This window comes from Selaginella moellendorffii, unplaced genomic scaffold (genome assembly GCF_000143415.4).
Source record: "Selaginella moellendorffii unplaced genomic scaffold, v1.0 SELMOscaffold_28, whole genome shotgun sequence".
In the NCBI taxonomy this organism is placed as follows: domain Eukaryota; kingdom Viridiplantae; phylum Streptophyta; class Lycopodiopsida; order Selaginellales; family Selaginellaceae; genus Selaginella; species Selaginella moellendorffii.
The window spans coordinates 1,320,988-1,348,071 of record NW_003314289.1 but is presented as its reverse complement, the minus strand read 5'-3'; the positions used below and the strand labels follow the sequence as shown (position 1 = coordinate 1,348,071).

The 27,084-nt window shown below is 44.9% G+C and overlaps 1 protein-coding gene across 1 annotated transcript; it reads left to right on the top strand.

Moving 5' to 3' along the window:
- Positions 1-19,863: 19,863 nt before the first annotated feature.
- LOC9645311 lies at positions 19,864-21,297 on the top strand. Its single transcript, XM_024680469.1, has 3 exons — positions 19,864-20,627; positions 20,847-20,911; positions 20,960-21,297. The coding sequence occupies exons 1-3, from the start codon at positions 20,023-20,025 to the stop codon at positions 21,064-21,066; spliced, it is 777 nt and encodes a 258-aa protein (XP_024536237.1). The 5' UTR covers positions 19,864-20,022; the 3' UTR covers positions 21,067-21,297.
- Positions 21,298-27,084: the final 5,787 nt, after the last annotated feature.

The following is a 27,084-nucleotide window of genomic DNA, read 5'->3' as shown; positions in this document are numbered from 1 at the left end:
CTTAGCATCTATACTTAGCCAAATGAATATAAGAAAGGAACTCTTATATATTTCTTACTGACCATATTCAACTGGGCTTTTAACTCTCTTTTGCTCTATCTTGCATTAGCTTGACAATAACCTTCGCATATTGAGACTAGTCCCTCAATATCGCTAAATAGCTTACTGTACCTACCAAACACTCTCACTATCATGCATTATATATTAGTTCTATTTAGTCCCAATTGCTATTTATGAAAAGTGTCTAAATTTGCTAATTTGGCATATTTATAAAATGTAGAGATTGTCTTGAACATATTCTCATGTTTAAATTCACAATTTAGTGTTATTCCATATTTAGTAAGTTTTGAGTTAGTCCCAGAGACTAACTCTTGGTACTAAGAGTGGCTAAGGGTGAACATGTGTTCTTTAGACAAAAGAGTTATGGGGGGTTCCAAACGTATAGTAAGATTATATAAGTGACTAATTTTTCCATTCTACTTTAGTCACTTAACCACACCTCCGACCATTTGGAGGAATCTCACTCACAACCTCCATAAGTCCTATTTCAGACTTGGGCTTGCTAGCCTCAAGAATGGCATCCCTGCCACTCAATCTTTGCACTTGGTCCAAGTGCTCCACGTGTCCGATCCCATAACCGACACCACAAGGTACCATCAACATATTAGCCTGTTACACTAAGGCCATGCCCATTCACCTTGGTCACACCGGTGGTCCGACACCACCTCCATCATAGTCCCATCTCTCAAAGACTGGGCCATCTATTCATGAGTGATCATCCCAGATCCACTCCTTAGCATTCTTAGGATGCCCACAGACATGGGGAATTGCTTTCCCCAATATCCCTTTTCCGGTCCCCACCAAATCCCTTTCTGCTCATAGCCGTGTTCGCCAACATTGCCACTGGGTCGAGGCCCACAGGCCCGACCACCAAGTCCCATGCCTTGGTCATTACACCAGAGGACTACTCCTCTTCCTCTCCATAGTCTGGGCCTTTGGGACAACATTTTGGAACACCATGGCCTTACCCGAGCCTTGTGGGTACTCTTCCTGCTTTCCGCCTTTAAGTGCTCTAGCCATGAGCTTAGAGCAAGGTTCCGTTGAGCCATGCCAGGTATCCAAGTAGGTAGTGCCACCCACACTTGGACTAGGAGCATCGGCCAGTCGATCTCCCAGGGGAACTAGAGCCGGCTCTTGAACACTTCACCAAGCTACCCCGCTTGTCAGTCCGTGTTCACTCTAGTCTTGGACTTCCCAGTGGGCAACTCATCACCCAACGCTGGGTATAGCCTTCCTGGGCCAAACTGGCTCCACTGCAGTCCTCTGTAAGGAACCGACTCCCCGAGATGTCGTAGGCTAAAGGATCCCCAAAAGCTTGACCGAAATGACAAAGAGTTCATCGGATGGGACCAAGTCGAGGATCGAGTCCAAGACCGACTCTAGGACCGAGTTCGAGATAGAGTCCGGAATCGAGTCCGAGACCGACTCGGGGACCGAGTTCGAGTCCGAGTTCGAGACCGAGTTCGAGACGGAGTCCGGATCCGAAATCGGGTCCGAGACCGAGTCCGAGGTCGAGTCCGAGGTCGGGTCCGAGATCGGGTCCGAGATCGAGTCCGTGATCGAGTCCGAACCCGAATCCGAAGTCGGATCCGAAATCGGATCCGAGATCGAGCCAGAGACTAAGTCCAAATACTAATACGGGTCAAGGGGTGAAAGCCCAAAGCGTGCGTCTCCCAGGGGGGGGGGGCTGCAGGGGGTTCCAAAAGTATAGTAGGGATAGTGAGGTCCAGGAACCAGTTTAGAAGGGACTCTCCAGTTGGGCTTCCAAACCGACTTGAGGTTGGGACTGGGACCGAGGGGCCTTGGGTGGGAGTGAGCATGGACTTGGCTGGTGCCGGAGGGGCCATCCAAGGAAGTGCTCAAGAGCAGCTCCCACTCCCGAAAGGGAAACCGATTGCGGTGCTCCCGGCTCAGGTGGAGTGGTGCCCCACTTGAGTACCTTGTGGCTCATTGGTCCTCGCCCTTCCGGGGGCTTGGGCCTTTCCTTCGGGATGGAAGTGGGGGGGTAGAGGTACCCATACCGGGCCGTTAGGCCACGGTGTTTCGCCCCGACGTCCCGAAGCAAGTGCTGCACCCAAGGCTTGGGATTTAGAGGGTCCCATGATCAAGCCTTGCGGTACCTTGGGGTGTTAGGAATCTGGAGGCTTGGTGTGCTTGGCTGCTTGTGCCTGCGGGGAGTGTAGCCGAACCTTAAGTCCAGTCTAACCCGGGGAGGGGGATTGGGAGAGATTTGGGAATCCGTAGATGGATGGCTAACACTCCGTTGCTCGTGCAGTAAGTAGCTGAAACCAAGTAGGAGCTGGCACCATAGGCGAGAACCTTGGCGAGGGAACTTAGCACAAGCCAAGGCGGAGTTGGTCGGATAGGCGAGGTAAGCTGGCAAATTGGAAAGGAAAAATTTGTGGCTTACAATTTGGTATCGGAGCCTCTTCCTCAGTTCTAGCGAAGGATAGAGGCGGATTGCTGGGAGATGGCAAGGGCAGGACGTAAGCGAACCCAGGCGGAGACGGAACCTCCTCCAGAGCTGGAGCCTCCGGTCGAACAGGAGGCGATGGATGAGGAATCCTTGCATGAGGAGGACTCCAGTGAGGCAACTTCCAAACAGGAGTCTGGTGGTGAGGTTCGGTCGTCCAAGGCTCGATTGGATGTTCTAGAAGGACAATTGGCACAGACCAATGCCCTGCTAGAGACTCTCGTACGCAAGCTAAAGCGTGACGAGAAGCGGAAGAAAAAGCGAAAGACTGCGGATGCTGGCAGCGCAGAAGGTGCGGACCCTTCGGCAGGGACTGAGGCAAAACCAGACAAGGTCGAACAGACCGAAGTGGAATCAGTCCCTCAGGCAGTTCCCAAGTACAAACCGAAGCCCCCACCGGTCTTCAAGGGAGTGAACGACTATAAGGTGGTGGAGGATTGGTTTTACGATATGGAGGACTACTTCCGAGCGTTGCGATTACCGAGCTCGGAGAAGGTCCCATGTGCAAAACCATACTTGGCAGATAATGCCAAGTCTTGGTGGAGAACAACGGAGGCCAACGAAGGACCGGTGGCCACTTGGGAAATGATGAAGGCGAGGATCCGCGCGACATACGTTCCTCCGAATGCCACTCTGCATCTGAGAGATGAGCTGAGTAGGCTGAAGCAGACTGGAACCATCCAGGAATATGTGAATGGGTTCATGGCAAAGAGGATACTTGTCACGGACATGGGGGATATGGATGCGTTCCATGCCTTTATATCAGGTTTGCAAACCTGGGCTCGCGGTGAGGTGATGCGCTGGAACCCGACCAACTACAAGGAAGCGTTGGATGCGGCCATCAAGGTGCATTTCAACGATAACCTGCGAAAGGGGAACACGACGGGGTCGGGATCCACGTTTCACAAAGGGGCCAAACCGAGGGGAACATATAGCAGGGGAAAATTCAAGAAGAGTTTCTCTAAGAATGAGTCCTCGGGATTCCGGAAAGGCAAATCCGGTGGCCAGCGAGCAAGTACGTGGGGGAGTCAAGCGAAAAGAGACAAACCCACGGATAAGAAGGTCAAGTCATATAGCAGCGTGGGAAACAACGTATGCTACAACTGCGGTGAAGCGGGACACTTTTCGAGGGAATGTCCCTACCCGAAGAAGGCCAGAGCCAATATGGCCATCAAGTCGGGTGAAGTCCAAAATGAGGTATGTGATCCAGTCCCTAACTCAAAGTTACTCATTACACGAGCAACTTTGGTAGAGAGTCGTTCGCGACATCTACTAGCCCTCCGAGGGAAGCTCGGAGGTAGCTTTGTTAAGATCCTTATTGACACGGGTGCTTCGGATAATTTTGTGGCTGCAGACATAGTCCGGCAAGCCGGACTAACGGTGCAGCGGCTAGGCGAACCAAGGACTATAGAGTTTGTTCAAGGTAGCCAAAGCACCGATGAGGTACTTCGACAAGCGAGAGTCGAAGTGGGGACTTGGAAGGTGGACATGGATTTCACCGTGTTGGACATGGCGGGATTTGACGTGATCTTCGGAATGGACTGGTTCAATCGATTTGTGGTAGCCCTGCATGGTCAAGGTAGAAACCTTGTGGTACTGGCGAATGCCCAAGGAAGAAGATCTAGGGTGGAAGCCCAGGATCTAAAGGTAGGGCAAAGCAAGGCCAAAGAATCCTGCTTAAACCTGGTGTCCACGAGAGGACAACTCACTAAAGGAACTAAGGCAGCCTTTTTGTGCTTACTCTCGGTGAAGAGTGACAAAAAGGCAAGAACGGAAGAAGTGCCTTTAGTGATCCAGCGGGTGTTGGACCAATTCCAGGATACCATGCCGGAGGAGCTACCGGCGGGGCTGCCCCCAGCACGACCGATAGAACATAAGATTGAGCTGGTCGAGGGTGCTGAGGCAGTGGTTCGTCCCCCTTATCGTTTGAACGAAAAAGAACTCAAGGAGCTCAAGTGCCAACTAGAGGAGTTGGTGGACAAAGGGTATGTTAGGTTGAGCAAGTCACCGTATGGGGCGCCGGTGTTATTTGTGAAAAAGAAAGATGGATCTATGCGCATGTGCATAGACTACCGCTTGCTCAACAAGTATACAAAGAAGAACAAATACCCTTTGCCAAGGATTGAGGACCTGTTCGATAGGTTGGGAAAGGCAAAATACTTCTCGAGGATTGACCTAAGGTCAGGATACTACCAGATCAGGGTAGCCGAGGAAGATGTCGAGAAGACAACCTGTCGAACGAGGTATGGGAGCTTTGAGTTTCTGGTGATGCCCTTCGGGCTATGTAATGCGCCGGCAACGTTTTCGGCGCTAATGAACCACGTCTTTGTACCCTATCTGGATCACTTCGTGGTCGTCTATATCGACGACATCCTGATCTATAGCGAGACGCTAGAAGAGCATGCCGAACACTTGGCGAAGGTGTTTGAGAAACTAAGGGAACACAAGCTGTATGCTAAAGAGAGCAAATGTGACTTTGCTCAACAAGAGGTAAAGTTTCTCGGGCATGTGGTGGGCCAGGACGGGCTCAAGGTGGACCCGGAGAAGGTCCAAGCGATCCAGGAATGGGAGCGACCATCGAATGTACATAAGTTGAGGGCGTTCCTGGGGCTATGCAACTACTATCGAAAGTTTATCAGACACTATTCGAGAATAGCCCTGCCCTTAACGGACCAAACAGGAAAAGGGAAGATGGTATGGACAGCAGAATGCGAGGCGGCATTCGTCCACCTCAAAGGGAAGTTGAGGAAGGCTCCCGTATTGGCATTGCCAGACTTTGGTAAGGACTTTGAGGTAGAAACGGATGCTTCGGACTTTGCGTTGGGCGCAGTTCTGAAGCAAGACAACCATCCGGTAGCGTTCTTCTCGAAGAAGCTGGACAAGGCTCAACGGAAGTGGCCTGCCCATGAGAAGGAATTGTTTGCGGTGGTCAAGGCACTCAAGGAGTGGCGACACTACCTTGGGAGACACTTCAAGGTTTACACGGACAATGTGGCAACGAAACACTTCTTGTCACAGCCCGACCTAAGAGGGAAACAAGGTCGGTGGGCCAATGCCTTGGCCGAGTTTGATTGCGAAATTCTGTACAAGCCTGGGAAGAGCAACATCGTGGCGGATGCGCTAAGTCGAAAAGCGAGCTTGAAGTTGGCAATATCCAGCGCAACAGCAACCTTCTGGGACGATGTGCGGACAGCATATGAGAACGATGGTCTAGCACAAGAAGTGTTGCTGAGGAATCTAGAGGCGCGGGAAGCTCACCAGAGAGGTGAGCTGCCAACGGAAGAGAAAACGGGCTATGCGGAACGCAACGGACTCATTTATTACAAGCAAACAAGGGTGTATGTTCCAGAAGGGGAACTAAGGAAGGTGGCCTTAGAAGAGTGTCATGACGGACCTCTTGCGGGACACGGCGGAGTGCCCAAGACGATGGGCTTACTCAAGAGGAAGTACCATTGGCCAGATATGGCTAAGGACGTCCAAGACTATGTAAAGACATGTCCAACATGTCAGCAGGTCAAAGCCGTGACTAAGGCTAGTGGGGGCTTGTTGCAAAGCATCCCAATTCCAGATCGCCCGTGGAAATGTCTTACGATGGACTTCATCACGGGACTACCCCCAAGCGAGGGGTTCGATGCGATATTCGTGGTGGTGGACCGATTTTCAAAGATGGCACATTTCATACCCACCACAACGGACGTGGATGCGGAAGGTGTGGCGAAGCTGTTCTTCGAACAAGTAGTTCGAGTGCGGGGAAGGCCGGAAGAGATTATCTCAGATCGAGATAAGATCTTCACTAGTAGGTTCTGGAGGACACTCCTAGAACAGTATCGCACCAAATTGAAATTCAGCACGACCTATCACCCACAGACAGGTAATGGGTATTAAGTCAAGATTGATGGCACTAACACTTCTTGACAGACGGACAAACGGAAAGGGTGAATAGGCAGCTGGAGGATTATTTGCGATGCTATGTCTCGGGAGACCAGACCGACTGGGTAAGTCATTTGGGACTTGCGGAAATGTGTTATAACAACTCACCACACTCAAGCATCGGGGTGAGTCCATGGGAAGTCATCAATGGGCGAGCTATTGAAGGTCCTGTGGAACTCGGCGTGGCCGAGTATCATGGAGAGTTACCCGCAGTGGAGGCATTCACGGCGGAAAGACTCAACATTTGGAATCTAGTGAGGGATTCCTTGGAACGGGCTCAACAAAGGCAAACTAAGTACGCGAACCAAAAGCGTCGGGATGTGGAGTTCCAAGCTGGGGAGAAGGTGTGGCTGAACACCAAGAACCTCAGACTACCAAGCTGGATCAGCCGGAAGTTGACCCAAAGGTAAAGACGCATGTATTCCTGTAAATGAATTGATCTTGAGTTCCTTAAGCAGGTTCGCGGGGCCTTATGAAATTGAGGCACGAATCGGTAAAGTGGCTTACCGACTCCGACTTCCTCGAGAGATGGGGAAGATACACCCAGTGTTCCACGTGAACTTACTCAAGCCGTACTTTGAGGATCCGCTTCGCAAGGACCAAGTGAGACCTTTACCTGAGGTTATCCAAGGGGAAGAGGAATACGAAGTCGAGGCCATCCTCAATGCGCGCAAGAGCAAGCGACAAGGACGCGAGGTGAGAGAGTTCCATGTGAAGTGGAAAGGATTTCCACACTGCGAAGCAACATGGGAACCGGAGGAGAACCTAGCGAACGCTCGAGATCTAGTGGAGGAATTTCTGCAAGGCAGAACTTTATGTACTTATGCAAAATTCAATTAAAAATATTAATTTGCAAAGTTGAGCAAATGGCATATGTTGGGACCCGAAGGCGCGCCAAAGGTAAGCTAATTAGCATGGGTTGGATAGGTCGACCAGGCGTAGGGCACTACGCCCGACTCCCCGCGGGGATGTCGAATCCGTAGACGTATTCTACGGAGGTTGGGTTCGAGTCCCAACCCCCTAGTAAAGCAAGGCTGGGTTCAAGTCCCGACCCTATACTAGGGCGTGGTGAGGTAAGGAGTATAGGGACACCTATATTCCGTTGTCATGGGCTCTTGGCCGGGGAGGCTAACTTAGGCACACCGCTAAGTGGGGGGATGCCCCCGGAGACATGGACAACAAGTCGTAGGATAAAACGAGACGTTCGATGTGGGCATCGAACTTCTTCTATGGGTGGTGGAGTTGTAAGGAATCGACTCCCCGAGATGTCGTAGGCTAAAGGATCCCCAAAAGCTTGACCGAAATGACAAAGAGTTCATCGGATGGGACCAAGTCGAGGATCGAGTCCAAGACCGACTCTAGGACCGAGTTCGAGATAGAGTCCGGAATCGAGTCCGAGACCGACTCGGGGACCGAGTTCGAGTCCGAGTTCGAGACCGAGTTCGAGACGGAGTCCGGATCCGAAATCGGGTCCGAGACCGAGTCCGAGGTCGAGTCCGAGGTCGGGTCCGAGATCGGGTCCGAGATCGAGTCCGTGATCGAGTCCGAACCCGAATCCGAAGTCGGATCCGAAATCGGATCCGAGATCGAGCCAGAGACTAAGTCCAAATACTAATACGGGTCAAGGGGTGAAAGCCCAAAGCGTGCGTCTCCCAGGGGGGGGGGGGCTGCAGGGGGTTCCAAAAGTATAGTAGGGATAGTGAGGTCCAGGAACCAGTTTAGAAGGGACTCTCCAGTTGGGCTTCCAAACCGACTTGAGGTTGGGACTGGGACCGAGGGGCCTTGGGTGGGAGTGAGCATGGACTTGGCTGGTGCCGGAGGGGCCATCCAAGGAAGTGCTCAAGAGCAGCTCCCACTCCCGAAAGGGAAACCGATTGCGGTGCTCCCGGCTCAGGTGGAGTGGTGCCCCACTTGAGTACCTTGTGGCTCATTGGTCCTCGCCCTTCCGGGGGCTTGGGCCTTTCCTTCGGGATGGAAGTGGGGGGGTAGAGGTACCCATACCGGGCCGTTAGGCCACGGTGTTTCGCCCCGACGTCCCGAAGCAAGTGCTGCACCCAAGGCTTGGGATTTAGAGGGTCCCATGATCAAGCCTTGCGGTACCTTGGGGTGTTAGGAATCTGGAGGCTTGGTGTGCTTGGCTGCTTGTGCCTGCGGGGAGTGTAGCCGAACCTTAAGTCCAGTCTAACCCGGGGAGGGGGATTGGGAGAGATTTGGGAATCCGTAGATGGATGGCTAACACTCCGTTGCTCGTGCAGTAAGTAGCTGAAACCAAGTAGGAGCTGGCACCATAGGCGAGAACCTTGGCGAGGGAACTTAGCACAAGCCAAGGCGGAGTTGGTCGGATAGGCGAGGTAAGCTGGCAAATTGGAAAGGAAAAATTTGTGGCTTACATCCTCCCCCTTACTATACTTTTGGAGCTCACCAAACCCCCCAGGGTCTGAGAGAAGAATGCTTTGGGCTTTCACCCTCTCAGACTCGAACTCGGACTCAAACTCGGACTCGGACTCAGACTCGGGCTCGGGCTCGGGCTCGGGCTTAGCCTCGGTCTCGGTCTTGGTCCCAGTCTCGGTCTCGGTCTTGGTCCCAGTCTCGGTCTCGGTCTTGGTCTCGGTCCCGGTCTCAGTCTCGGTCCTGGTCTCGGTCTCGACCTCGGACTCCATCTCGGGTCCTTCTCAGACTCCATCTCAGTCTCCATCTCGGGTCCATCTCGAACTCCATCTTGGTCCATCTCGGACTCCATCTCGGTCCATCTCAGACTCCGTCTCGGTCCATCTCGGACTCCATTTGGGGTCTATCTCGGACTCTGTCTCGGTCCATCTCGGACTCCATCTCGAACTCCGTCTGGTCCATCTTGGACTCCCATGTGTCATGTGTTCGTCCTTTTGGGTCCCTTTTTTTAGAGCCTCGCTTATTGCTCACTTCGTGCTCATTCCTCGAGCACTTTGTTAGGAGTTCCACTCCCGCTCTTGACCTATCAAGTCGGAGCTTTTAGTCCAAACATGTTACGCTCGTTTGGCTTTCGCTTCTGCCACTACCACATGGTGCCCTTTCGGCTCCACTTTGGCGCCTAGGGATTTTGTGTCTCACAACTCCATCACCCATAGACGAAGTTCGATATCCTCATCGAATGGTAAACCCTTTTATAAAGTAACACCCACAGGTATTACCATTTCCATCCTTGGCACCTAGCCAATTTTGTCTATGGTTTGACCCCGAAAGCTCACCATGCCTTATCCATCCTCTAAGGAGCATAGTCTCTCCAACATAGAGACTCACTCGACCACCTGGGGTGGTTTGCTCCCTTTTATTGGTTCAGTTCTCGCTAAATCTGTTAGAAACACCCTCTCTAACTCAATTCCACCACTCATTCTCGAGTAGTCTCAGATTCCATTGACATAACCTTTGCAGTTTGGAACTTTTAATTTTGACTTCTCCGAGTCAATTTTCTAGGTGTCTCCAACACCTCACGTTGCACATGGTGCAACTCAACTTCCCTATCCTAGGAAGTTCTTTACTTGAGGGTATCATCATACTCTCTTTGATATCATGCCACCTTTGGGCATTAAGTTCTAGTTATCATAATTGGTGCTAGGGTTGCCTATGGCCCTATTATTTGGCTACCTTACCACTCCCCCCTTTGGAGCATCCACTTTCACCAAATCGCAGCGGTTGGGAATCCATCTTTGGGGAAACATTGCCTTTCCCACAATCCGTTAGCACCTAACACATTAGTGTTCTCGGCCTAACTTTGCCATTTGGATTCTTTCCCATGATTCCCATGGCTCTTTTCTTAGCCACTAGTCTTTTGCTCCTATCCTTGATTGTTGCACCCAGCAACATAGGATCGCTACCTTCATTTTCGAGGTTTCTTTTCAGTTCCATAGCAAACACTTTGCTTTGCCAAGTCCAGAGGGTGTTCACCCCTAGTACGTCTCTTTAACATTTTCTGCCATGGGCTTTATCCATAGCCCAACTTTTGAGACCCTCCCTTGGATCTCTTATAGAGACTTCTTTCCTCGGACTTGCTATGCTATAGCATTGACATAACTCATTTCCCTTAGGTGTTCTTCTCACTTGGTCACCTTGACCAAGCCACACCATTATCAATAGTTCAAATCAACACTTTAAACTAGGAATTATAATCCTTAACCTAAACAACAACCTTGTCCTTGTTTAGCCATAAGATCACTTAGTGATCTCATCTTGACCCTTTAATCCCAAGCTAACCCTTCTAGCTAAAGATCCATAGCAACTGAGACTGGGTGTCCCCATCTCATTCACCACGTCCTTGGTGCCCTTTACACCAAAGTGTTTAAGTTAGATATGCTAAGCTTTCACTCTAAGCAATCTAATTGTGCATCACAACTCTGGGGCATCCCCCGCTTGGCGGTGTGCCCAAGCCAATCTCCTCATTGAGAGTCCATGACCACCGAAATATGAGTGTCCTCATATTCCAAACCATCACCACGCCCTAGTGATTTGGGACTCGAACCCAAGCACTAAAGGGTCGGGACTTGAACCCAACCTCCGTATATGCATATACGGACAGCATCACACCGGATGCCTGGCGTGAATCCCCATGCCGGTGCACTAACATGTACTTAAAGCACACTATAAATCATAGCTTAGGAACCTAGTCCCTCTGCACTGCCAAGTCCTCTCGCTTGACAAGTTTGTGATCATGCACGGACTCCTCCATGTTTGGCCCCATGGGCCACCCCTTTTGAAGTTAGCACCTTCAACTAGGGGATTTGTTCCCTATGACCTGCCAATCTCACTTAGCAAGTCATCCGGCCACCGTAACATGGTTCATGCATAAGTGTGAAAGTTCTTAACCATCGACTGTCGTTCAAAGCCCTTTCTTTGAACATTTGGGAACCACTTCCCCAACCTTGATAGCCTCGCTTCATGGCCAGCTTCAAAACCACACTTCTGCTGCACCACTCTGATTTCGCGCGCTCTAGGAACCATTTACGCTTAGCTTTCTAGGTACTAAGCTACCTAGAATCGTCTTTGGGAACTTTTGAAGGAACTATGTCCTTTACCTTGCTAAGGCTTCCTTTTTCGCAAGCTTTCTAGTTGCCATATAGTCTAATATGGACAATTCCATATTTTAAATTCTCCATGACATTACGGTTGCTAGCAACAACACCCTCGAGCCCCCACTTGATTCTCCACTCCCAACTGGCATAACCACTCTTGGTTATGCCCTTCGATTCCTATGGTTTGGTTCTACCCTTTTACCACTTGCTTTTGGCTTCACACATTTCCTTCGGTCATTCTCCTCCAAACTAGGAGGATAGCTTTCCACTTTCCATCGTGCCTTAGCAAGTATTCTTAGGGATGAACCGACCCGATAGCTTAGAGAGTGGTTCTTCAATTCGGGTATGCTCACTTTATAATCCCACACACCAAGATTAATGTTGTTGCTTATGGGCCCTTACATGCCTATCACTAGCCTTGCTAAAATTCCATTTTTTGGCTTTGTCCAATTCGGGTAGACAGTATTCTCCCGTCTCCGCAACCTTGGACATTTGGATAGCACCTTCTATCCATCATTCGCTAAGGACTTAGTCCCTTAGGCTTTATCTATTGCCCTCGCGACATCAAACACCACCTCCTGGTGTTCTAGAATGTTTGGATGTCCCAAATGATGGCCTCTTTGACAATGAGCATTCCCTTTTATGACATTGACTTACTATATCGTAACATAAGCAATTTATCCCTCATAAGGGTATATCTAACTTCCTTATGCCATTAAGGAGTCTTGGGTAGCTACCTTCTACCAGTTTAACCAATTATCTTGCACCTTTTGCTTATTTTCTTTATAGTTGTCAAGTCCTATAGCTCATTGCTAGTGCTTCCACACCTCTATCATTGTTTTGGTCACCACACTCTACCATATGCCTTCCAGCTTAGGCTATGCCATTCCCATTTCCATTGGGATTCCCTTGGCAAAGAGTTCTCATGAACCCACCAACATAACTTCAAAGTATAACACCTTGGCACATTTGGTGTCTTCACACTATCGGCTCCATGAGCCTACCTTTATGACACTTGCATTTGTGTTTCGGTCTTCTACCAAGACCAACACAGTTGTTTCTCATGCCAACTATTTATTAGCACTGCACTATAGTGTTTGCACCTAACTCTGGGCCAAAGTTGCTTTCTTTTGAGAACATTTTTCCCACAACTTTAGTATGGCACATTTTGCCATCAATGAGATACCTATTGTTCTCATACTTGGATCTTATGATCCTCCCCATACCTCATGGGACACTATACACCTTAGTCCAAATGCTTCAACCAATCCTTTAGGACCATTCCCTAACTCCACTTGAGTCATTCAGCATTTTAAACTTTGTTAATCCAACAACCTGCGAGGTCTTAGTTTTCAAGATGCCAACTCGCTGAAACATAACTTCTTGTTTTCATGTCCTACTCACAAGGACAATCTTTGCAAGTGTTACTCAGACACTTGATGATTTTCTTGGGGCTAACCTTTACCCCTTATGACTACTTGTCCATGTGATGAGAATAGCAACTCATCTTTAAGTACACCCCCAACTCCTTTGGGTTGTTCCAGCATTTATTAGAGGTAGCTCTGGCTACCATTTCAAGGACTCGTATCCTTTTTTGTATTTGACCTCCCACGGTCATTACTTCTGGTTTCACATTCATGAGCACCAACCTTAACTATATGAGGATAATCTTGTGACTCCTTTATTGCTTTGGAGTCTCTATCTTTCACGTGATCCCAACTATAGTTGTTTACCACAACTATATTAGCCAATTGGCTACGTCAAACACTCATCTGGATCACATCCTCAACTCTTTGAGGAAACCCTTTTATTTTTCCCAAGATCCCAAAATTATTCCCTTATTAGCCCCTTTTCTATCCACCACATCGCACCCAAGTTCACACATGAACTTGAGTGGAGAGCCATGTCCTCTCGACATGCTACTCCTCAAGGATAGGCCCACTCCTAGGACCTTCTGATGCCAACATCAATGGTGATATACTTGAGCACCAATAAAAGTCAGACTAAGGAATAGTTCCGATACTAAGTTGTAAGCGACTAATTTTTCCATTCTACTTTAGTCACTTAACCACACCTTTGACCACTTGGAGGAGTCTCACTCACAACCTCCATAAGTCCTATTTCAGACTTGGGCTTGCTAGCCCCGAGAATGGCATCCCCGCCACTCAACCTTTGCACTTGGTCCAAGTGCTCCACGTGTCTGATCCCATAACCGACACCACAAGGTACCACCAACATATTAGCCCGTTACACTAAGGCCATGCCCATTCATGTTGGTCACACCGGTGGTCCGACACCACCTCCATCATAGTCCCATCTCTCAAAGACTGGGCCATCTGTTCATGAGTGATCATCCTAGATCCACTCCTTAGCATCCTTAAGATGCTCACAGACATAGGGAATTGCCTTCCCCACTATCCCTTTTCCAGTCCCCACCAAGTCCCTTTCTGCTCATGGCCGTGTTCGCCAACACTGCCACTGGGTCAAGGCCAACAGGCCCAACCACCAAGTCCCACGATCCTCTGGGACTTCCTTAGCACCCAACTATATCCTTGGTCACTACACCAGAGGACTACTCCTCTTCCTCTCCACAGTCTGGGCCTTTGGGACAACATTTAGGAACACTGTGGCCTTACGCGAGCCTCGTGGGTACTCTTCCCGCTTTCCGCCTTTAGGTGCTCTAGCCATGGGCTTAGAGCGAGGTTCCGTTGAGCCACGCCAGGTATCCAAGTAGGTAGTGCCACCCACACTTGGACTAGGAGCATCGGTCAGTCGATCTCCCGGGGGAACTAGAGCTGGCTCTTGAACACTTCACCAAGCTACCCCGCTTGTTAGACCGTGTTCACTCTAGTCTTGGACTTCCCAATGGGCAGCTCATCACCTAACACTAGGTACAGCCTTCTTGGGCCAAACTGGCCTTTCCTGGCCAAACTGGCTCCATTGCAGTCCTCCCCCTTACTATACTTTTGGAGCTCACCAGGGTCTGGGAGACGAATGCTTTGGGCTTTCACCCTCTCAGACTCGGACTCGGACTCGGACTCGGACTCGGACTCGGACTCGGACTCAGACTCGGACTCGGACTCGGACTTGGACTCGGACTCGGACTCGGACTCAGACTCGGACTCGGGCTCGGGCTTGGGCTTGGTCTCGGCCTTAGCCTCAGTCTCGGTCTTGGTCCCGATCTCGGTCTTGGTCCTGGTCTCGGTCTCGACCTCGGACTCCATCTCGGGTCCTTCTCAGACTCCATCTCGGACTCCATCTCGGGTCCATCTCGGACTCCATCTTGGACTCTGTCTCAATCCATCTCGGACTCCATCTTGGGTCCATCTCAAACTCCATCTCAGACTCCATCTCGGACTCCGTCTCGGTCCATCTCGGACTCCCACGTGTCATGTGTTTGTCCTTTTGGGCCCCTTTTTTTAGAGCCTCGTTTATTGCTCGCTTTGTGCTCATTCCTCGAGCACTTTGTTGGGAGTTCCACTCCCGCTCTTGACCTATCAAGTCGGAGCTTTTAGTCCAAATGTGTTACGCTCGTTTGGCTTTCGCTTCGGCCACTACCACATGGCACCCTTCCGGCTCCACTTTGGGGCCTAGGGATTTTGTGTCTCACAGATTAGTGGGTAAGTCAAGCATGACCGACTAACCTAAGGCATAGTTTAACTCCTACTTATGTGCCTGTCATTTTTTTGCATTGGCTTAGGTTTAAACCCAAGTTTCACACTATGTTAGTTGGTGGAGTACGTATATCTTCACATTATACCATTAATATGCTAAAATAACACTAGACTCTATTTTGCATGTTGGTTCTGGCATTGGGATACTAAAAGCTTTAGAATTGTTCCAAATCGCTCTATACTCTTGTCCCTTTGTTTCTTGGGTTAAACACTCAAAAGTTGTTCTATATTCCAATTCATTTACTCTTTAATTGCAAGTTTGAGAGTTTAGCCCCATTCTTTCATTCAATGGCATAAGGCCCTAAAACTTGTGTTCTGCTCTACTGTCCTTGAACATGTGGCATATGGTATATGGCATATAATATGTGACACATGGCACATAAAGGGTTTAGGTTCCACTTCATGGTTATCGTATAGTAAATCACTATAGGATAAAGAGTGAAAACCATATGTGCTACAAAGGCAAAATATTAGTAGAAATTAAAGATGGAGGTGGAGACTTATATAAAATGCATAAGAGCCAAGTGTGAGTACTTAACATTCTTTCCTATACATCAAACAAATTAAAATTTGAATGGTAAAAACATTCCTATCAATATTTATATTATGTTAAACTCTAGGGAATGAGTTTTTATTATGCACTAACAATACATAGATTCTTGATATTTTAGATTGTTAGTCTCATAAATGGGGCTTCAGAGTTATAACAATGTTCAAACCACTTGTATTATAATTATATATAGTCATGTGTTTACACAAAATACTATCATTCTAAAAAAATATAAATTCTACACTTTTCTCATAATGAACTAAACTTAAAAAATAAATTAATAAAATGGTATTCATTATAATGATAGTGGAATAAAACCTTATTAATCAAATGGAAAATATATACAACCATTGTAATATAGAATTCCATCCATCAATGAGAAAGGGGCTTTTATCTAAGCTTGTAAACAGACCACCTTAACATTCTAAATCTAATCATGCTCAACCAATTGTTTAAATTCACTGACCACTTTACTTAAATGATAACAAAATTATATATGTAGCTTTGTTACATGATGAACATAAAATAAAGCATCAGCCACTATATTAGATTCAACACTCATTAATGTAGTGTTTACCAATAGAATATTTTTCTTCACTATGAAATCATAGTAGTTGCATATTTTTAACTCTTTCTTGATTTTTTTATACATCCACATATACACACCTTCCAAACCAACTCTTGTGCATTAGTGACAATGCTCAAGAAAATTCACTAAATCTATAGAATTATCTATCTTATTTAAATAAAAGTGGACATCGAAGATAGTATATATTTATACATTCAAGCTCTCTAGTCATATCTAGAAAAGGATCTTGATGAAAATAGTGATATCACTCTTAAAGCACTCTAACTCTTATAACAACATCATAAAAACGAAACTCCTATTTAGTTGTACTTAAGGCTATAAATGAAACAATTGTTAAAAAGACTTCTAGAAAGTTATTGCTTGGAGTTGAAGGTGGATTGTTGTTTGAGTTTGGGGATGGAGGTGGAGAATTAAATGAGAATCCTCCAAGACCAAAAGTATACTTCTTTCTAACTATTCTAACACTCAAAAAAGAATTAAATTCTCAAGAATTCTTTGCTGACTATATTGTTTGTTACTGATTAATATACTCAAGAATGAGGTTTTATTATAATATGGCAATAGACTGAATCTTAATTATCAATCTTGGTAGGCTCTAGGGTACTAGAAGCTCATAATTAATATGAAGCTCTAGCAGGTTTACCATTTAGAATAATAGCAAACACATGCAAGCGTGCAAGTACGCTTTTTTGTAAGATTACCTTTTAATCTTGAAATTATATATAAATTTAACTTTTTTATTCATATATATCATTCATATCATATAATACAAGATAAATATACTACATACTTATACTATTATAGAGATGCACTACTATAATATATCATGCTCATATAAAGAGGAATGGGAAATAAATAAACAACATGTTTTTATTTATAATATTAAGTGAATTATAAATGCTATAGAAAATTCTATAGAGTAGACTTTTTGTGCTTTCTACCATACTGTCTGTTTATTTTTTTCTCTTGCTCAAATGTTATTTCAAAAATAACAAAAACATTTTTATTAATGGTGACAATGGTTTTTATATTTCTAGATGGGTAATGAATAAGAGTGTAATATAAGGATTTTAGTAGTAATAAAAAATTAACATTCTCACATTCTTTTATGCTACAATTACTTATAGATTTTTTGCCTTTCATGTTTCATATCTTTGTAAAACTTTTAAAAATGAATGAATGAATAAGTGTTTTGAATGTTATCTACATGTTTTTAGCCTAATGTGTGGTGGTCAACTATTGAAATATCAAATTTTTGAAATATTAAGATATCAAAATGTTAAAATATATAATTGAAAATTTTATGTTTGTGGTAAACTTCAATATTCCCATTTTACTTGGCCCCAAAAAATCTCTTTTTAACCAGAAATTTGTGAATAACAATTATATAGGTTCAAATGAATTTTTAATCTACTTAATTAGTGAGGATGGTTTTTAATACAGCAACTCCAAAATTTCTAGAGTATTTTAGGTACATATTATGTTTAACTTAGATTATAAAACCCCCATTCCATAATCATTTACCAGTATGAGACCTTTGGAGGTAGGAAGGATTTTGTTCTTTATAAAAATATACACTTCATGGAGAAAAGTGCCATGCTCATTAAATTTGGAATATTCATTCATCCCTTAAGAAAGAAAAAATATATTCTAACAGAATATTTTATTTTATTGTTTTCCAAGAAAAAGGGCTACATTTAAAGCATTTAAAGCATGGCTACATTTAAAGCATTTTGAAAAAAAAATGGCCAAAAAATGGCCTGAAGGGCATTAATTATTTTACCTGCTTGGGTCTATAATTTATTTTCCACACTATGGTCGCCACTCACAAGGGTCTCACTGATAATGTGGTAAGTCTCTTTCTTTTGCATCAAATGACCAGAATTTGACATGTCATTGCATGTGAAAACTGCTGAAACTGGATACATGTCCAGATGTTTAATGAAAGCTTTGGAAGATCTTTCATGCCAGTACGACGGTACAGTTCATATATCATCTGGCATATATGTGCATCTATGAGGACGATACAAAGGATCCCATAAGCATGGAGATTCAGAACGGAACGCCCTTGAATCTGGACTGCGTAAGCTAAGGTACCTTACAAAACTTCTTTGGATTTGTTTCTAATCTGTTCTCTCAGGCAGCTTGTCCATGGGTAGCGGCTCCAGCTTTCTTGAACGCGCTAAGAAAATTCTTGAAGGAGTTCAATACCAGGAAAAGGCTGGTAATTTGGACGATGAAAATGTTGCCAGCAAATGCTAGTTGGAGGTTCGTGGAACAGTCATATATGAGCGCTATTGCAGGTCTTTCTGAACACGTGCATTAGACGGTACCACAAAAACATTGTTGGAACCATTTAGTATTGGAGAACCTGGAATGCAGATGACGTTGAAAACTTTTCACTTTGCTGGAGTGGCTAGTATGAGTAAGTCCTTTTCGTTGTAATCTTATTTATCTAACTATGCTCTTGTGCTTTTTTGTCAACATATTGCTCTCGGTGTTCCTCGTATCAAAGAGATATTGAGAAAGCTGCACTTTGGAGATGTAAGTGACATATTTGTACAATGGAATATTTCTCACGGAAGAGCATAAAGATGGTCTTGCGGCGTGGCTGCATGAAGAGAATTTACTCCCTCCAGCTTGATATCAGAGCTGAAACAGTCGCAGAAGCTGTTGTTAAGTTCCTTAAATCAAATCTATGAACAGGTATAGTTTTGTGTGCGTTCAGTTAAAACTTGTTCTAATATGCCTTGTGTGCAGCATGTTAAGGTGAACGACCATCGAAGCATTTTGTTAACACCTGAGCTTGATCGCAAGAAAATGCTCGTCATTCACTTCAAAACATGCTTCCCAAGGTCATCGTGAAGGTAAACGATAATATGCGTTCTCGCAACCAAGGGAAACTGTTGAGCGAGAGGAGAAAGGCAAATACAACTCTCTTAGGGTTTTCTTTATTATTTTTCTAGTGTGATTGTTTTCAAACCTTAGACGCGGTCATGGGAACCGAAGGTGTTGACGGGAGTGAAATGACGAGTAATCACATCTTTGAGACAGTCGAGGTGCTTGGAATAGAAGCAGCGCGGAGTGAAAGAGATTCAGTACACAATGGGCTGACGTTATGACTTACAGGGTAAGTACTATCGCAAAAGTTCTCTCTCTCTTTTTTCGCAAGGATTGTTTGATCCATACATCCAGGTTTGGGTGGCGAAGATGAAAAACAGCGTTCTCATTCTCGCATCGTTCGAGAAGACGACGGATCATGTCTTCACTGGGTCTGTCTCCGCGGAGAACCGATGCCGCTCGGCACGGGGATCTTCAAAGTCAGGAAAGTTTTTAATCATCTCCTTGTTCTCGAATGTCTTCTAAAAAATCCCTCGTTTCAATTGCGTGTGTGTTCTTCGCAGAGTTGGAAGAATTCCGAAGCTTGCCTCTCTCCTGCAATTTTGAAGTGACGTGGACCAATGGAACGGACGTTAGTGCCACGCTAGCGGATGTAAATTTTAATGTAAAAAAGAGTATTCTGGATTTCTAGGGTTTCACGAGGGCGAAGCGAGCCATGGCAGCCGCGACGCGGCATCGATGAGGTACGATCAACCGTGCTCGACCGCATTCCCAGATCGCTGCCAGATAGAAGAATCTCCGGGAATGAGCGCGTGAGAGATCTTTGAGAAACCAGGGCTGCGATCGATCTGTATGTCATTGGAATGGCGCAGTGCCTGGCGCACGTCTACTGGTGGCAGGCCGGTGTCCACAGGCACATATTCCACTCGCCAGCGTCGAGATCGTCCAAGAATTTCTACTCTCAGCTGACAGGTAGCCAGGGTTTGCTGGAGGATCTCATGGTGCTGCCGCCTCTAGTGCCGGCAGTTGATCAGGAGAGCTCCAAGCTCATCGTTTGCTTCCGGGACGATGATTCAGCGATGCCGCCGGAGCTCCTGGACAGGGACTTGCGAGACTTTGGAGTGAGGACGAACTTACAGATGAGATACAGTCCCTGGGCAGTGGACATGATCAACGGGATGGGAACTTGCGATAAGAAGACACTCAAGAAGAGCAATGGAGGCCCGTGTGGCGGTGGAAGAGGTCGTGGTGACGATGGCGATGGTGGTGGCGATGGTGGTGGAGAAGGCGACGATGAAGGAGGAGAGTACGTGTTCCTTCTTCCGGTTCTTACTCTGGCCTTCGCAGCGTTCCATCTGGGATACTGCATCGCGGTGTGGGTGAAAGATGACAGCCTCGATGCGGGATTCTTTCGGACTGGACTCGGCCTCTTTTGCCTCCTCGCGCTCGCCGCTATCCGCCTAAACTCGTAAGCTTCTCTTCTTTTGCTTGCTTGTAAGTTTGTTTCCCTGGTCACCTTTCTTTAAGTTCTTTTGTTGCCTGCGTTCTTTCCTAGTTTGAATGCTATGCTTGTTTGTGCCTTGCAAGTTCTTATCTTGTTTTGTCCGTGAAGCGTCTACTGTTTTCTACTGTTTTGCCATTGTTTTTGTGTCTCGATGGTAATCCACATGTGTTTCTCTGTCTCTAGTGGAGCCGGCTTGGACGCTTATGTTCTGGGACTTGGAGCGTCCTTGGGCGTCATGGCCTGGACAGGCAAGCTCTAAACTTTTTCAGTGAGTTTGATCTTCTTCTTCCTTGCAGGTGAACGCTGTCTCGTGAAGAAAGAAGGGAGTCCAGCGGGCATAGTCGCATTGTTTGCCGCCTCAATGGCCGTGATGTTCACTGCAGCTTTATATCACAACATCTAGACAAGGTACGCCAGCAATTAGATTGGGTGGAGGCAAGCAAATGAGCGCGGCCATGGGCAATGTTCGTGTGAGAAACGAAAAAGAGGACTGTGTCTTGTCCCTTTCTTATGTAAATATTCTTTGTACACATCTGGGAGAGACCAGGATCGTCCAACAAAGAGCTCGTGAAGCTGGAAGTAATGCTCCTGTCTCCGTTTTTCCTTTTGAGGTACTTGCAAAAGTTTGTTGTTGGATGGAAGAGTTAGACGAAAAAAAGAAAGGAAGAAAGCGCTCGAGAACGATACACAACTATGATTTTGTAACTTTGATTATGAATGGGCCCAGAGATATCGCCATGTAGAATATTCTCAGGATGCCTGCTCTGGCATTTGGGAATCTTCTTGGCATACCTCCATCCTCTCTAACACAAAGTTTGATCTTCTTAACCTTCCTTAGGCATAGTCGCATTGTTTTGGCCGTGATGTTCACTGCAGAGCTTTATATCACAAGGTACGCGATTGGGAAAGAGCGTTTCGAGGCAAGCAAATGAGCACGGCCATGGCGTGGTCACGGGCAATGTTCGTGTGAGAAACAAAAAAGAGGAAAAACCCACTGTGTCCTCTCCCTTTTTTTACGTAAATATTCTGGGGATCGTCCTTTCGTCGGTAACAAAGAGCTCGTGAAGTTGAAGTAATGCTGCTGTTAAGTTTCTCCTCTTTTGATCTGCTGCGCGGTTCAAACAAACCATGAACAATCTTTTTTCTTTCCTATATTTTCCATTTTCTGTTATAATGGGAAATCTGGGGTTCAAATTCTTCCAACTCTGCGAAGAACACACGCAATTGGAACGAGGGATTGAAAAAATTCGACAACAAAAACTTGCCTAAATCCCCGTGCCAAGCGGCATCGGTTCTCCCTTGAACAGACGCGGCGACGAGATGATCCGTCTCAAACAATGCGAGAATGAGAAGAAGCAATATAAATCTTCTTGTTTAAAGAATACTAAACTCTTGCCAAACGCTGTCTGCCACCCAAACCTCGTGATCCCGAGGATTTCTCCCTGGATGTATGGACGATCAAACAATCGTTGTTTGAGAGAGAGAGAACTTTTGCGATATGCTTGGAATCGAAGCAAGAGACACACCATGGAATGAGCATTGATCAACGCCACATGATGTTGCTCCCGGATGCGATGACTTACAGGGTGTGTCCTCCACTGTCTCAAAAATGTGATTACTCGTTGTTTCTCTCTCTGTTAACACATTTGGTTCTGATGACCACTCTAGATTTCTTTTACAAGCACATTCTCACGCTAGAAAAATAAGAGAAAGAGAGGTTGTATTTGCCTTTTTCTTGGTTTATAATATGGTGTGATTCCTTTAGTTAATTAAAAGAGTTGAATCTAAAACCTCTCTGATAGGAAATATAAATTTTTACATTAGAATTCCTTACCATATTTTTTGCAAAACATATGGTAGAATAAATTAGAATATACTAAGAAGTGTTTAGGAAAATTTATAAATTATAAATACAAAATTAAGTCAAAGGGTAGAATATTTTAAAATATCCAAGCATATTTTAGGTATAACCACAAACTACAAAATTTTAATACTTTTATATAGAATATGTTAGTGCCGGCTAAATAAGTATGGGGATTAATTATTTACCTGGGTTTATTGGAAGATGATAAAAAATAGTGAGTTTTACAAATATTTTTTTTATCACTATAAAATCTTTAACAAGTTAAAGTTTAATGTTTCTAGTAAATTATGGCAAAGCATTTTATATTAATTAGAAACTAATCTCCATATTTTACATTGCTTATGGCATAATACATAAATTTACAAAAATTTAACATATAAAATCAATGTATAATTTATAATTTACTTTACTTAATAACTAAATAATTTGTTACAAGTGTCATTGAATAATCAAATTGATCAATAATTATAAACATGTTTATAATTTATAAATCAAGATTAATATTATTACATATTAACCATTAGATGGTAGAATAAAAAAGAATATACTAAGAAGTGTTTAGGAATGTTTATAAATTATAAATACAAAATTAATCTAAATGAATAACAGAATATCTTAAAATATCCAAACATATTTTAGATATATCCATTACTATTTCAGTCCCCTTATAAATTTGCTTAAGAAAACCAAAAACTAATAAACCCTCTTAAAAGCTTTCTTTTGAGATCAAATGAGCAATTTTCACTGAAGTTTTATTGCTTCACAATCCAACAAAGAACTTGAAGCATCCTATAGAAGCCTCTGTGCCTTCTTCTTCCATAGGAATTGCTTTTCCTCAGCTTTTTCCTTTGTTTTCCTTGGACAGACTTTGATTGAGTCCACCGGTGCTGCTGAGAGACCCAGTGAAAGGATTCGCTCATTAAAGCACTAGCCTGGCAAAAATTCAAAGACACCAAACGAAACAAACCTACAGTCGCAGAAGTTGTTAAAGTTCCCCAAAATCAAGGTTCAGATCTTTGATGATTCTAGCTTTTTCTGTTTGGAGGGACCCCATGCTTTCGACTATTTTCTCCAGCTTATTCTGAAAGAACTGTTGGTGTCTTGCACCACAGATTTCATGTAGTACAACTTGGCTTAAACCTCCATCTCCTTGCGGTTGGTGGAACGAACGTCCACATTCGCTAATACAATCTCTGCCGAAAAGCAACGTAGCTGTTCTCCCAGCAAAGTGGCCAGAATCATCGGTGGAAATTTCGCAAGAGTTTCCGGATCTCGTGAGCCACACCGCTGCAAAGAATGCTCTGTGATGTCCTTTGCTGGAAGCAAAATGCCCAGAGTTATTTGTGGAAAAAACTCGGCCTTTTCTGTCTCCTCGCGCTCACCGCTATCCGCACAAACTCGTAAGCTTCCTCTTCTCTTGTTTGCTTTGGTTTTTGATGTTTATTTCCCTCGTCACCAAGTTTTTCTTGTTCTAGAGCTTGGATTGCACAATGCTTGTTTGTGTTTTATCTTTCGTAAGTTCTTGTCTTGTTTTGTCTGCGAGGCTTCCACTTGTTTCGACTGTTATCCTTTTCTGCATCGATGCTAATAAGTGACTCCACATGCGTTTCTCTGTTTCTAGTGTCGAGCCGGCTTGGACGCTTATGTTCTGGGACTTGAAGCGTCAAAACTCTTTCAGTGACCAGTATGACAACGAGTTTGATCTTCTTATCCATGCAGCCGAATGCTGCCTCGTGAAGAAAAAAGGGATCCCAGAATTCGCATAGTTTTCCTGGCCGTGATCTTTATATCACAACATCTAGACAAGCTACGCCAGCAATTCGATCGAGACCGCTTGAGAAACAAAAAGAGAGGAGAAAACACTGTGTCTTGTAAGCATTCTTTGTACACATCTGGTGGAGAGACCAGGATCGTCCTACCGTCGGTAAGAAACAGAAACAGCCCGTGAAGTTGAACTAATCCTCGAAAGTTTGTTTCCAGTTAAGCGTCTCCTCTGTTTTACGTGCGAATCAAGGCAAAGTTTGTGCCTGTTGCCTGTGCAATCGAATCGATCCCACACAGGCTAAAGCTGCCGTGAAAGCAGCTCAGTCTTGTCAAGCCCAGCACGACTTTAGGAAGAGTACGTTTCAGTGAATCATCCACACCAACAAAATTGGTACCATAGCTACAATGCTTTTTGCTTAATTTTCTCTTTTGCCTCTGGACAGACTCTGATCGATTCCACCAAACATTGAAGACTATGATGATCCATCTTTCTTTTCTGTGGTGCTGCGCTTGTGTCCGGTGAAAGAATTCGCTCGTCAAGGGGGAAAATTTCCAAGAACACCAAACATATAAACGCGCAATAAATATAGAACAAGGGTAAAGCCTCCCGTTAAACATCCTGATTCACTCTCTCTCCGCTTACCTGGCGATGACGTGGCATCAGGCCTTCTTTTTGTTTTATCTCCAGCGCACTCCCCTCTCCCGTCCGTCGCCGCTGCGCACTCCCGCCCGCGGCTATCGCCCGCCCGCGGCTCCCGCCCGCCCGCTCGCCCTCCGCACTCCCACCCGCCCCCGCACATCCGCCCGCCCTAATTACTTCACAGCCCCAACATTTAGCCAAATTTCAATAAATTTTGGCGATTTTTTAACAAAAATCGTGATCCTTGAAATGACCTAAAAACACAATTTTTTTATCATTAATCAGGTATATCTTTTTAACAAAATATAATTACTAACTTGGTGTGAATATAGAAAACAAGATGCTCATGAAACATTCTCTATTATGATTGTTGAATTTACACCAAAGTCAAGACTTGGAAGTTGACAAAGTCGAAGTTCTAATAAGCAGGGTTATATTTGCAATTTTTTGGTCAAACAGTTTTACAAATAACCTAATTATGTGCATATTGCATATTATCATAGAGAGCATTGTGATAAAAATGGGATTTCTTGTTATGGTCAACTTGATTTGATTGGAGGAAAGTCATTATTTCCTCAGAAGCTTTCAACAAATATTTGACATTGGGTGATTCATATGATTCAGCAGGATTTCACATCAAATCAGAATATATACAAATTGTGGGAAGGAACAAGTCAACTAATGAGCCTCTTTATTAAAATAATTTTTTAACTATGTAAGATATCAATAATTTGCATAGGTAGTATTTGCTTTCAACTTATCAATTACATGAGAATGATGCATAGAGTGTATGTATTTAAAAGAACACAAATCCCAAGAAAGTATTTTTTTATTAGGAAAGTGATTGAGGTAAAGATTGTTTTACTATTGGGATTTAGACAACTTGGCAACTACAAAAGATGGTGGACTTTTCAAATAATAATTTATTAAGTCTTGATGCAACTTTTGGAACTAATCACTACAAGGTAAAATTTTCATTCATTTTTAAGTGAATAATATTTAATAATTTACAGTTCCCATTATACACCATGCTTACTTTTGATTATCATGGAAATGATATTCCAATTGCATGGATTTTAACTTTTAGTGAGAAAGGAGAACATATGAAGAATTAGATGATAACTCTTAAAAAATGAATTTTAGAACACATGTTAAATTGAAAACTATGTGCGATAATGATTGATGATGTTGAAGCAGAGATTAATGCTATAAGATAATTAATTTGATATGATATAATTTAAATGTTTTTTTTTATATAGAGCTACATTTGATTGTCAAATTCTATTATGTATTTGGCATGTAAGGAGGAATTGGCTCAAACATATTATTCATAAGGTGAAATCTTAAGATGGAAATATAAAAACGTCTCAGAGATATTATGTATCATTCAATTTATGCAGTTTTTCATAATGATAATATTATGAAAAACAAGCTGAGATCAAACAATTTATCGAATATTTTGAGGTGGATTTTCAAAATAAAATAGCCTTTATCAAATATTTTCAAGACAAATGGAAGAACAAAATTGATAAATGATTCAATATTGCTATATCAATAGTGATCAAGGCGCGCGCGCTGATTGAAATTTGGCTAAGTGTTGCTGTGGCCACGCGGAACTAATTAGGGCGCACGCTGGGCGCGGGCGGATGTGCGGGGACGGTGGGAGTGCGGGCGGGAGCCGTGAGGGCGAGCTGGCGGGCGGGAGTGCGCAGCGGCGACGGACGGGAGAGGAGATAAAACAAAAAGAAAGCCTGATGCCACGTCATTGCCAGGTAAGCAAAGAACAAGATTTAACGGGAGGGAAGGGTAAAGGTTTCTAAATTTTCTTCCAAGCTTAGCTTGCGAAAGATTCCCTCCCCTTTGTTATCAATCATTTATTGGCCTGGCAGTGGATATTCCGGCAGCTTTCCAAAGGGCAAGAAAAAGCCGGCGAGTGCCAGGCTGGCGGCTGATACTCTGACCGCCACCTGGCAGTCGCGAGCCCGGAATTTGTGAGCTACTAGACCGCGTACGAGCGATGGCAGAGTTTGGGCCATGGACGAATCGGCCCATCCTTACCGTACACCCCGCCGACACGCGTCACGGTTGTCCCCCACAACCGCAGCCGCGCATTTAGACAGCCGGCAGCGGTCATCACCGCGGACCGACGGAAT

What these genes read in the sequence shown, in the direction of transcription:
- LOC9645311 (XM_024680469.1), top strand. Translation starts at nt 20,023, where the DNA reads ATGGCGCAGTGCCTGGCGCACGTCTACTGGTGGCAGGCCGGTGTCCAC. An exon ending in GCCGCTATCCGCCTAAACTC is followed by an intron (nt 20,628 to 20,846) that starts GTAAGCTTCTCT and finishes CTCTGTCTCTAG; the next exon opens with TGGAGCCGGCTTGGACGCTT. An exon ending in GGGCGTCATGGCCTGGACAG is followed by an intron (nt 20,912 to 20,959) that starts GCAAGCTCTAAA and finishes TCTTCCTTGCAG; the next exon opens with GTGAACGCTGTCTCGTGAAG.